General features: G+C 38.6%; 1 protein-coding gene across 11 annotated transcripts in view; it reads right to left on the bottom strand.

Moving 5' to 3' along the window:
* Positions 1–13,074, bottom strand: part of dlgap2a (discs, large (Drosophila) homolog-associated protein 2a) — a 249,872-nt gene that overhangs the window by 28,056 nt on the left and 208,742 nt on the right. For 8 of the 11 annotated variants that reach the window (XM_087290537.1, XM_087290539.1, XM_087290535.1 and 5 more), the window contains 3 exons: positions 11,753–11,821; positions 9,352–9,511; positions 8,359–8,578 (listed from right to left, as the gene is read on the bottom strand). In XM_087290537.1, coding sequence (XP_087146663.1) covers positions 8,359–8,578; positions 9,352–9,511; positions 11,753–11,821 — 449 coding nt within the window. Of the gene's footprint in view, positions 1–1,154; positions 5,250–8,358; positions 8,579–9,351; positions 9,512–11,752; positions 11,822–13,074 lie in introns of those variants that run through there. The other 3 variants (XM_087290533.1, XM_087290534.1, XM_087290543.1) reach the window with 2 other exon arrangements.

Genomic DNA, 13,074 nt, shown 5'->3' with positions numbered 1-13,074 from the left:
CCCACATTCATGAGCAAGACAAGGCACACAATGCACAAGCAGCCAATGAAATGTGCAGTACCAGGAAACCCTTCCAATAAGAGAAACACTGCTTTTACTACACTTAAATGACCCATAAGGCTCTGTCAGGTATTTCCTGCCCACTGAAATGACTTGCAATGACTTCATATTGTAGAAATGGGACCAGTGAGCGTCTTAATGCGTGTCCAGAGTTGCTACAGTCAGTTTTGTCCTGTACTTTAAGCACCTGTGGGTCTGTTCTAGATATGTTTGTAAAACCCACTTTTATTACTCAAGAAATAGCTCTCCAGCACAGAAGAGGGCAATGTGTGGACAATGCTGTAAAATAAGGCCTGAGAGCTCTGTTATGGATAAAGGAAGACCTGTTAGCAATGGCTAAATCCCAATACGCATGCTTGGCATACTATATAGTATGTGATATAAGGATCAGCATCCTCCTAATATGTGGAAATAGTAGGTTAAATCTGCTAACTGTGTCCAGTGAATGTTCAAAATACTGTATGCATCTTTATGTGCTTTTTGAGGAGTATTTTCCACAATTTGTTGCACTACACTACACACATCATGGTTGTTGAGTTGTAATGGGTGTAGTTTAATGACCATACCATACTTAGTAGTGGCATGCGAACTGGGAATTAGCCAAGATTTCCATTGCAACATTAAATATTTACAGATTAAAGATATGTAACTAGGTTGAATTAGTAGGGAAACACATTTAAAGTCTTCGAAAGCTTTTAAGACCATCCAGTATATGCACTGTTCTCAAAACACACTGTTAACATCTTTCGGTTGGCTATCTAACTACAAACGAACTGAAAGCCTTGAAACTCAAGGTTTTTACTAAAAACAACAACAAGTGAACAAATCTAAATACATTTAGATGCAATTAGCTACAACCACTTGATGGAAAATAAAAATACATTCACTGCAAATAATAACAATAAAACAATACTGCCTATCTTGAAACAATACTGACTACAACTTTGTGAACACCTATTCATTGCACATATCGCTGTCCATTTTACATTTTCCTGTTCTTTTTGGGAGTCGTTGTACTTGCACTGTCTGTATTTTGTACTGTCTGCTTTTCACTCATCATAGCAGACGTGCTGCTGATGATGTGACAATAAAAGTGATTTGATTTGATTTAATAATGTTATTCTGTAGTCTCAACTATATTAACTCCCTTAGGAACTTTTATTTTAAAACCAATTTAATGTAAAACTGTTGCTAGCAAATGAAAGATCACTGTATCTGGTTTTGAAATTTCATCTGATTGCCAGATACAAGTCCATTGCTCTACATTTGTCAATACCACCTTAGTGAATTAGGTATATGCACACAGACTTTTAGTTTCAGTTAGCCAGCCTCTGTGCTTCCGGTTACTGCGTTAAGATGTGAATTCTTTTAAAAAGATCTTTACTGCCTGGCTGAGATACGATATAAAGTTGGTATCAGACCAAACAAAAAAACACTGCATTAAATTATATTTTTCTGTGCCATGTCTTTAAAATATGTTAATTAATTTTACCTTAATATTTTCAATGGAGTTTCTGCGCTGGCCTGCTGCTAATGACGGCGCATGAGTTTTCGTCTCTATTTACGCTTTAACAACTTAATGGATGCTTATGTCTATCATACATATACATCGATGCTGTAAAATGAACCTTATAAAATTTAAAATAGTCATATAATGCTCTCACCGGCTGAAAAATTACTAGCTGTGCATATAGCCCATTAATGCCAGTTAATAACAGGGATAGCCGGAGTGTTTCCGTAAGTACCCTGATACGTACATAATTTTGATATTAATAGATTTAGACTGCTGATTTGGCATTGATATCTTTAGTCACTATACTGGCTCAAAAAAACTGGCATCATTTTTTAACACATGGAGCTGTTGTGTCTGTAATGTTATTAATATTTGAAGAGAAAAAAGTCACAGGATACAATCGGCTGCATATGTACAATAAAAGAGGGAATCCCTGTGGAATATATTATACTTGTGTTTCAAGAGCAAACAGTATGTAGTATCTCTTTTATAATAATATATGTGGATTTGAAAGATTAGCATGGATTTGTAAGAAGTGTGCATGATAAATTTTGTTTACTGCTAACTGTACAAATATTGGACAGTCCCTTCAATTTGTTTGTTTAGACCACAGGACTTACTTCCTAACCAGTATGCATTTCTGTGGCCTGTAGATCTATTTCCCAAATCAAATAAACTGTATAATGAACTACATGCTCCTATTCAAGTAAACAGAGCAGACTAACAGTACGTCGGACCTCTGTAAATGTAAGTCATTTTAAGAAATAGTGATTCAATATTAAAATCTCAAATATTTCCATATATGTCCAGAAAGGGAATCAAAAAATATCACATTCAGCATGTCCAACGTCCCCTCAAGATATAGGTTTTAAAGAAAAAAAAAGAGAAAAAGAAAATCAGTCACTTTACACAGTATCATAACATAGCCGTCGTGTCTTTGGAAAATTCACAGTACTAAATTGTCCTCCACTTTTACAGTGAGACTTTGGCTCTGAAGACTTTGAGTTAAATGGAATAAAGGATTCCATTATTCACACCAGAAAAATGACCATTACATTACATTCAGAGAAAAAAACAGATTATCAAAAATCCATAAAATGTATCCAAGCAGTTGTTTCAGGTAGTCTTTGGCCAACATTCAGTCTTGTTCCATCTGAAAAAGGATTATCCCTATGCCTTCGCCCTCACAGAACATGACCAAGGTACAAATTCCTGGTTGATCCAAGATAGGTTTGTACAGAGATTTATTTTACAGTTTACTCGGTAGTTTCTAAAGTTTATTGGCAAGAGTGTCTTGACTGGAAGTCTTCGTTCTCCGCCAAAAAAACAATCACAGTATTTACTAAAATACATCTGAGTCTCTGTAAAGAATGTCCCTGGAGAGGAGTGAAGTTCAAGGTGACTCACTGGTTTCACAGAGTAAATAGGTGCTGAATGTCTGAAGTACACTAATGCAGTGCCATTTTTGTCATCAGACTGCTTTTAGCTACAACCTCTCTCATAACCTCATCCATGCCTAAAATGTAGCAACCCCCTTCATCTTTTGTCCTTTCCACACTCTCTACTTCTCATTCTCTTTTATATAATTACACACACACACTTTGGAGAGACACAAACCTGTAAACATCTTGCTACATAACTTAACAGTCTTGTATTCTGTCAGCAAATATTACATCTTATGATTATCTATTGCACACCCCGTGTAGCTTCATGCACTTTCGAAGAGCTCAGAGTGACAGTGACATATAAGACATCTCTGAATTGTTTGAGTATTTCTTGTGGTAAATTTCCATACTGGCACTCCGTGACATTGGCTGCCGTCCACGCGTTTTCCGCTGCCACCGAATCCACAGAAAATCCCTACGGGATGGAGAATAAGAAGGGCTGCTTATGGCTGCTGTTCCCTTTGGTGACCCATTATCGCTTGTTTCGCTCTTAGACACATCTAAAGCCGACTGAAGCTCCAGCAGGGATAAATTGAAGGGGTGCACAGTCGCTGGGTCTATGGTGGCAAGTCCGGGTGGATTCGACCCTTGTGTTGTTGGTTCATCCATGCTCGTGACTTCAGGATCGAAAGTGTCTGACTCAATTGAGCACAGAACGGCAGAGAAAAGAGTCTCAGACTCAAGAGGACCTGAGTCAACAGCGTCTGACTGGACTGCAAAATTAATCATCGTGTCAGAAGAAGCTACATTCTGACCATCTTTCTCTTCAGAGCAGGACTCTGCACCATCTTCTTCTCGAAAGATCATGAATGTGTCCTTTTTGGACCATAAAACAAGAGCCTGAGAGTCTAGTTCATGTGTACTTGACTTTTGACAAGTGGGAAAATGAGGTTCGGGGCTTGCTGGGTTTGATATGTCAGAGTCTGTTCGCGATTCGGGCTCTGGTGTGGCAGGCTGGAGATAAATGGTGTCCAAAAGTTCTGGAAGGGGTGGTTCTTGTGCTGTAGACTCAAAGGAGCATGTGTAGACAGTTTCTGGAGTTGGAGGGTTTGGCAAAGCTAGATCTAAAGGACCTGGGCTTTGAGAGCCAGAAACATTGAGTTCGAGAGATTCTAAACTTGGCCATTTTAAGTCATGAAGATTCATAGAATCCAAGGTCAATGGACTCAGAACACTGGGGTCCAGTTCGGGCAATGTGAAGTCTATTTGTTCTTCATCTAAATGACTCAGCAACAATGGTTGCATTGATTCTAGGACTGACCGTTCCTGTGTAGTTGTGATAACAAGCTCGGGTGTACATGGACCAAGCTCTTCCGGAGACCCCGGAGAGGGCTGATCGAGAGATTCGTGTAGTGAAGAGCCAGTATCTTCCGGATCCAGTTTAGGCCATTGCAAACTGGCCAGGTTCACAAGCTCTACATTTGTAAAGTCTAAAACAATTGATTCAACATGCTCAGGAGTGGATGACTTTGTAAAGCAATAGGATTCTACTTCTGGTACTGGTTCTGGAGGATCAGGAGGAGTCATAGAGTCTGAATCTAGATCAGGCCAACAAAGCGATGTAACATCAACTGGATCTGGAGGGGTAAGATTAGCAAAAGTAGGATCATCAATGTCTGCTAATTCAGAGTTGGGGTCAGTTTGAAAAAATGGTGATGACGTTGAGACCTGCAGAACGTTTCTATCTGCAGGTTCAGAGGGAGACATGGATAAAACACTGGGATCAACTGGTGATGGGCAGTTAACCGCTGCATCCGCTGTGTTCTGACGCACCAGGGTCTTGCTTCCTGCCTGGGTGCTGACAGACACTTGAGGTGCAGCTGTCTGGGTTTCCCTCACACAGCTCGGTGACCATGTGCTGTAATGTTGTGTAAAGGTGGAAAAGTTCCTGTTAAAGGCTCTGAGCTCTGTGCACAGATCCTTCCTGAGCTCGGCTAACTCCTTACGCATGGCTGACACATCCTCTCTCCACTGCTGGCTGATGGCCAGGGCCAGATCTGCCGTCTCCTGGACACTTGACTGAACAGGCCGTGGCCTGATGGGTGCACTCGTTTTCAATGGGGGAAACAAGGGAGTCCTGGATGGTGAGCCATTACCATAAAGGGTGCCTGATTCATCTCCTCTCCTGCGGAAGCCCGTATTGCCATGGGCCATGGAGGTCAAGTCTGGCCCCTCGCTGGGTAAATTGTCCTCATTAAGCAAACCAGTGCCCTCCAGCACATCATTTCCCTCTGGAAGAAAAATATAAAAATGCCATTGTATATAATGTGCCCAGCGGTGAAGCCAGCTGGGATTTGTGCAGTTTGCAGGCTCTATTCAACCAAATATATGTGAGCCAAAATAAGTTTCGGGCCAGATCAAGGTTAAATTTTTTTGTGTATGAAGGATCACATAGGTCAGATTAAAATGAATGGATATGGGAGTTAATTATTTGCAGGAAAGAGATTCAGGGATGTATGCAATTAGCAAATCAAAGGGCTTTGTAAAATCTCACAGATTGTTTCGAGATTTGCTCAGTATGCAACCAATGCAATCTCAGCTCCCTCTGCTTTAGATGACGGGAGCTAGTTATTTTGAGTTATTGCGATCATGCTACCAAACAGATCCCATTTTGACTCACAGCTTTTTTTCTCTGTTATTACTCTGCCTTCTCACTCCATCCTCTATTTGCATATCTCTCAAAGCACAAAACAGAGAACTGAAGCCTGAGGACACCTGCAGGGGATAATAACAATGGCATCTATAGAGCATCATCAGGTCCCTCTGACAGAGCAGGTCTGTGTTTTGTGCCTTGAAAGGAGGCAATTGCGAGCAAAAGCTTTCAGTCTCTTTTTGTGTGTGTGTGTGTGTGTGTGTGTGTCTCAGCAAAGCAGGTATGAACCCTATTGAACATGAGAGGTCCACTTTGACACATCACTGACCAGGTCTTTACTGGGGGAATCATTGTTTTTAACCGGTACCTCGACACACAAACAGCCAAATTCAAACAAAACTATTTGCTCATTGCTTTAGCAATAAGTTAACTTGAAATTTTGGTGATCAGTGATTGTATACTTTAAGATATTCCTTGCCCAGTCACTGTTCCATAATATATGGCATTTACTATTAGGAATTGATTCAAATTAAGCTCAAAAAGAGACTCTGTTTATAAGAAAGCCAATATTGCTCATAATACTTCAAGCATATATCAGTGAGAAGGCAGTGCAAAAACGCTAGCATAATGTTCGTCTAAACTGATTTTTGGCCTTAGTCCTCACATGTCCAGGGATTAGACTCTGATGCATTTAATTCTATTTATTTAAGGGGCCTGTTTCACCACTGACCCTTTAAACAAGCACAGCTTCAGTTGCGGACCCTGTGGGAGAGAGAACTCAAAACTGATGCGTTTAAAACCACCTTCACGCCCAGAAGAGAAAGCGAGAGAGGGACAGAGAGAGAGAGAGAGACTAGAAGATGTGCGAAAGTGAGAAACAGAGAGCCCACAGAGTGACAATCATCCGACTGAGAAACATTTTGGGATCGCAATACACACCACCTTGTGTCTCCATCATTGCTTTTCACCCCCTCCCTGTCTGTTAGCCAAGAGTCAACTGAGGCAGAAAATAGGACAAGGTAGAGATCCAAATTGAAAATCTTGAGAGACAAAACACACAGTGGAAGAATAAAAAAGGTCATATCTTAATTTGGATACAGTATTTTAAAAAGGGGATGTTTCACTTTTCACCATTTTATGTATTTATTTTTGAGCACAATATTTGGGGATTGAATTCAATAGGGTTCATATTCTTATGCTCTGAGGCACACCAGCACTTACCTCTGGGTTAAGAAGCCGTACACAAAACAACCACTCTGCTGCAAGCCGTTCACATGCATGCATGCCATGCCACACGTAATACAGTGCTATATTAAAGAATAAATCATCATTAAGATGAACAGCTTTTCCTCCATTCTGAATTTCATTTTATATTTTTCATTTTGTAACGATTTCAATGAGTTCTGCATCTACACTCAATAATTAAGCCATGCAGATCTTAAATTCATGAAATGAAGTGCTCTTGCTTCTAAACTGACATTTTCTTAATCAAATTGCTCATTCATCATTTTAATGTTTACAGTTGTAAAACTGACTCAGGTATGCCTTTTAGGATCAGAATGAAACTGAAACAGAAATTAAGTCAGTTGACACATCAGTTAGCAATTAACTTTAATAGGTCATAAGTGAGGGCCGATCACACCGAACACGCTTTTACTTTCCAAAAGCGCGAGGCACACTGCAATGCCTTTTTGTGACAAGAAAAAAAGAAGAAGTGTGGTGCGCTTTTTATGTCACTAGGTAACGACTGAATCAGCTGCCTTTTGTGCCCGAGTGTTTCTGTTGATTTTGTTATAATTTTAATTAATTAATTAACTAATTCATCCATTCATTCATTTATTTTCTTTTCGGCTTAGTCCCTTTAATAATCTGGGGTCGCCACAGTGGAATGAACCACCAACTGATCCAGCATAGGTTTTATGCAGCGGATGCCCTTCCAGCTGTTACCCTTTCAGCTGCTACCCATCAGTGTAAAACACCCGTACACACTCATTCACACTCATACACTACAGACAATTAAGCTTACCTAATTCACCTATAGCGCATGTCTTTGGACTGTGAGGGAAATCGGAGCACCCAGAGGAAACCCACATGAACATGAGGAGAATATGCAACCTCCACACAGAAATGCCAACTGACCCACCCGAGGCTTGAACCAGCGACCTTCTTGCTGCGGATAACTCAAAACAGTAACCACTAATCACTCTCCTCTATCTTTAAAAGTCTCCATAGTCGTCTTGACAAACACTGCAGTCACCTCAATGGAATCCCCACCTCTGCTTTCATTTGATTGGAGAATGAAAAAGACGCAACTGACGTAACTCGCTTTTCTGCTCAGAGTTTACTTTTTTCAACTGCAAGCACACAGCGTGCATGGGAAAAACATTAGGCCCAGCAGGGGGTTAAAACTTGAGGCGTGCAAAACGCTCATGGCCGTAAGTAAATCATCCAAAAAATCATCCTCTAAACAAAAAGCACGTTTGGTGTGATCGGCTTCTTAAATTGTAAAAAGTCTCACTGTCATAGAGATCCTCAGTCCCACAAAACTGTATTATAAATAAAATAAATCATTGCTATTTCATCAAACTCTACTATACCAAAGTCAGTTTTAACAAATAAAAAATATATATTATTTATTATTTTTATTTAAAAAGTTTTTTGGAATCTTGCAACTTGTACTTTGACACAAACACAAGCCAAGACCAGACACAGGGGCGCATGGCTATCCACCTAGAAAGCCCACTTACCTGTGGTGGACCTGATGGTGGATGTGACAGTAGATGATGTCATGGAGGGGACGCAGTCATCGTCCTGGGAAAATCCGGCCTGGATGGCTCGCAGGTAACTGTGGCTACGTGTCCTGAAGCAGCCCGGCAAGTCCAAAGCGTCCATGGCCTGAGATTCCACCTCACTGAACACGGATTCACACACCGACTCAAACTGCCCATTGACCTCGGTCTCGCTCACCTGCAGAACCAGAAAAACCCAGACAACACATCTCAGCATGTTCAGACCAACTTCTTTTTTTTTCCCACGGCTGCTTTCTTGGCTTTATTTGCTGTTGGGCCTATATTTCTCCCTTAGTCCCAGCGAACAGTCTAATCTTATCTACACAGGACTGTACGTGAGATAAAAACTGCGATACGGTCACAACACAATCTCTGCGGATAAAACATTAAGTCTTCCTGCTGAAGTCTGAGGAAATGAAATGCTTTCCTTGAATCCTCCTCATTCCTGAGCAATACCTGCTTAGATCGCTTCGGAAAATCTGAGATGAGAATGTCAGTGATAAAGCGATATCTGTCTAGTCGAGCTGAACTCGCCTGATAGGATTCTAACAAGCCATCAGATTCCCATTTAGCAATCTCTAAAATCCATCGCGTTCCATTGAAAGGGAATTATCCCCTAATGACCGCAGCAAGCCACTGACGATTCTCAGAAGTCTAGAGTAAGCGTGTGTGCAAAAATCAGGGTCTCGAGAATAAAAACCCAGTTGTAAGACCTCAAGCCAAATCAATACAACCCCCATTACTTCACTTTAAAAGAGCGGTTTAGATGTTAGCTGCTGATACATCTGACAATTTAAAAACCGGCAAGCACAATAACACTATATTTGATATAAATGGGAAACTGGGCTCTAAATCCTCTGTTTGTGTTGTGTTTTTCTGCACTGTGACTGTGAGTGTAAAAAGTCCTGGATTACCTTGAACACAGTGAAGTCGGGCAGATGTGTCTCTCACCTGGCTGACCTGGCTGACACAGCTGGCCTGACTCAGGGTGCTGACCGCTCTCATGTAGCTCTGGTTCCTGGAGCGGAATTTGGGGGAGTTGTAGTTGGGCGACGGTTCCAGTGTGATGCTGGGATGGATTTCCCTAGAGGTCTGAAGATGGTAGCTTTGACTAGGCATGCAGTGAGGATGACAACAAAAAGAAGAAAAGAAAAGAGGAAAGAAGAAAGTAAAATGTATACATTGTCTGTCTATCTACAGTATTTATCTAACTATCTACTGTATTTATAGACTCCTGCATAAAAAATCTGCAAGTCAATTCTTTATTTTTAAAAAAGAAAAAGATCAACCAGGATCCCCAAAAATTCGAGATAAGGAAACATAATATAAACTAAATATTACAACTCTGTGAATACAATGTTAAATGCAAATATATATTTTTGAAAAAAACATGTACAAAGCCTTATTTATAAATATCCAGCAACACTATACTCAAAGGGAGTGTTCATAAGACTGTCATGACACCTTTATAATCATCACATGGCACGTCATGAAAACGAAGATGTTATACATGCTTATGACAACTGTTATGTCATTTTAAATGCAAAGATAGCATTGTTTGAGATGTCTTTGACATAAACAAGTACAGTACATCACAGCTTGTCTTTGTCATGACAACTTACAATTCCCATCATAAATTGGACATGATTGTCATGAGGCCATTATAAATGTGCCATGAATATATTTCTGATCACTTTTTAGTGAAAAAAAAATTGTGTCATTAAAAGTTCTAAGTAAAAGCGTCAATACCCTGACAAATAAATTAACAATTTCATAAATACTTAATGACATTTTAATGACAAATTCAATTTGTACCATTGCAGTCAAGGTCTAGAAAAAAAAAATAATGATGCTGCTATACAATTTATATTCCATTTATAATGGTCTCATGACTATCATGTTTATGAAAGATTTATGACAAGTTATATTGTCTTGATAGTGTCAAGCTATCATGGTAAAGATAAAGACAGGTTTTGATGTATTTAGTTATGTCAAGTTGTCATAACAAAGATAGTTAAAAAAATGTCGTCTATGCATTTAAAATGTCTAAAGCAGGATCAGGGATTATGTGAACGGAGCTATATTTTTGAGAACCGAGAAATGTTTGAATGCAGGTGCATATGGCTGTATTTTGTGTTTAAAACAAATGCTATGGGGCAGTAAAGCTTACTGCTCGTCTCCATATGAACGGCTTTTCTGGCATTTCTGGTTTGCTTAATAGCTCACCACGAATGCAGAATGAAACAAACTGTGGTTTGGGTCTGGTGAAGGACTGTTCCAGAAACCAGGTGGTAAAATGAAACCATAATAAAGAAGTGGTGGTGATAGCTTTTCTCTTCTAGTGTGATTTTGAAAACACAATCAGTTTGGTTTAGGGAAGACGACGGTTGGTCAATATCAAGCTGATTTACAGTATTATGCACATCTACAAGCCAATCAGCTTTTCTCATATATGTGCGTGAGGAGGACGTTGAGATTTACAGGAATGTACACAGCGGATTTACAAAAAATGGCACATATGAGGAAATGTGCCCAAGTAATGTTATGACAAATTTCACAAATCCGGCCTCTAGTGGATTTGTAAAAACCAAAACTGTAGGTACATATATGTACCCAGGGTACATATTTCTTGGTTCTCAACAATGTAACCCTGGGTCAGAATTATTAGCTCTCCTGAATTATTAGACCCCTTGTTTATTTTTTCCCCAATTTCTGTTTAACAGAGAGATATAACATATAATATAACATATTCATTCATATATCTTATTCATATCATGTATTCTAGTGTTACAAAAAATCCTTATCCACTCCAACACCATGGGCTATGCAAAATTATTACTTAAAAACAGTTTGAACTCTTAAGAACATTGCATTCTTAAAACATAAAAGTGATTTTTGAATCTTATTTTGAAATTTGATAATTATTGTGAACAATGGGAAAAAAGTTTGAGAGCTAAAACTTTTACATTTTTTAAAGCCTTCTTTCTTTCTGACTTCAATCAAACCTAAAAATGTCCAATTGGCAGTGGTGAAGCATCTAACCAACGCTGGAAAATTAAGCACAATGCAAATTAGAGGCTATTTAATGAGCCACTGTGCCTTTACACTGAATACTAGCTAGAAAATTCCACACCACAGGATTCCTGAAATATGAATATAGAGTAAAGAGCTAGAGAAAGGAAAAAGAATAAAGCCATTTCATACATACTGATTATGCTAAGTTACTCTTCAAAACTTTAAATAGTTTTAATAAGTTGTGTCTGGAGATCTCTTTAGAGAATACTAAAAAATTAGGTTAAAAGAAGTGACTTTAAGTTGACTTGTGCATGCAAATCTATCTGCTCATATTCACCTTAAATCTGCAGTGATGTTGGTGAGGTATTTGACCATGTCCCGGCTAGACTTATCCAAACGGTATGAGCTGTGAACAGAGATGAGATATTTTCAAGTATTAAAACAGAAACATTAAAAAAAGAAACATTGATTTTTGTTTCATTTGTTATTAAATGAGTTCAGTCACATTTGCAACGATGCCATTCATCATAACATCATAATCATGACGCAATTTCCCTATGTAGAAAGTGAAAAAGAAGTGGTAAAGAAAGTAGTTGAGAAGAATAAGATGATAAAGAAGGTGATTAGCTATGTTTCCATCCAAAGATGCAAAGATAATATATGTACAAATCTGTAGTATCGGAAACAAGGTATGCGAATAAAGCAGCGTTTCCATCCAGTAAGTCAAAGAGAACAAAATCGTCACTTCATGATGAACTGGCACCAAATATCAAAAGTAAATACGTAATTTGCTGGAGTAGAAGAAGATGTGTGAATCTTTTCTTCATTTAATAAATGACTTGCTCCTCAAAAGACAATGCTGACACGTACTGAACACGATATGGTGTTTGAAGACATGGACCATAAATGCTCTTAACAGTTCTGGAGGTGATTAATAATATAATAACACTAATACCAAAATGTTTAAGGCGTTTTAGAATAACCAAAACAACTTTTCAAATGTCTTACAATGTGCTCAGCCTGCTGGTTTGTCCATTCGCACACATTTTTATCATCACATGATCTTATAACAAAATCATGTGACCTTTTTTAATGTGCATACTGGAATTTGTTTGGTAAAAGTGTTTTCATAGCAGTTTATAGGCATCTTTTCTTATAGAATAAAAAGTTTATCCTACTCAATTATGCGCATACTTTTATGCGCATTTTCAAAAGTTGTGTTCATCTTGGCGTTTCCTTAAAAATAGGTGGATAGAAAAATAGCTATTGACAAAATGAAGATAAAGCTGATTATTCTAAGATGATCAGAATAAGAAAGGTATGGAAAAAGATAAAGAATAAGAACAAGAACAAGAATTGCATTGTGAAGTAGTGAAAAAGTGAAGAAATAGTGAAGAAGGTGCAGAACAAGACGAAGATGAAGAAAAAGACAATGAAGATAAAGAAAGAGGTAAAAAAAATTTAAAAGAGGAAGATGAAGAAGGTGAAGAAAAGGTGGAGAAAATATGTTAGATGAAGAAGACCAGTAAAGAAGCAAAATAAAACAAAAACTTGTGAAAATTTCCGGAACTTCAAATGTGGAAACTTTTGAACGAGAGTGGAAGCTACTGTAATGGATATCGAATATCTTTTTCCCTGGTCAATGTTATCTCCTGACAT

This window comes from Danio rerio, chromosome 17, assembly GCF_052040795.2.
Source record: "Danio rerio strain M-AB ecotype USA chromosome 17, GRCz13ab, whole genome shotgun sequence".
NCBI lineage: Eukaryota > Metazoa > Chordata > Actinopteri > Cypriniformes > Danionidae > Danio > Danio rerio.
The sequence above is the reverse complement of the archived record's forward strand: the minus strand, read 5'-3'. Positions and strand labels throughout refer to the sequence as shown.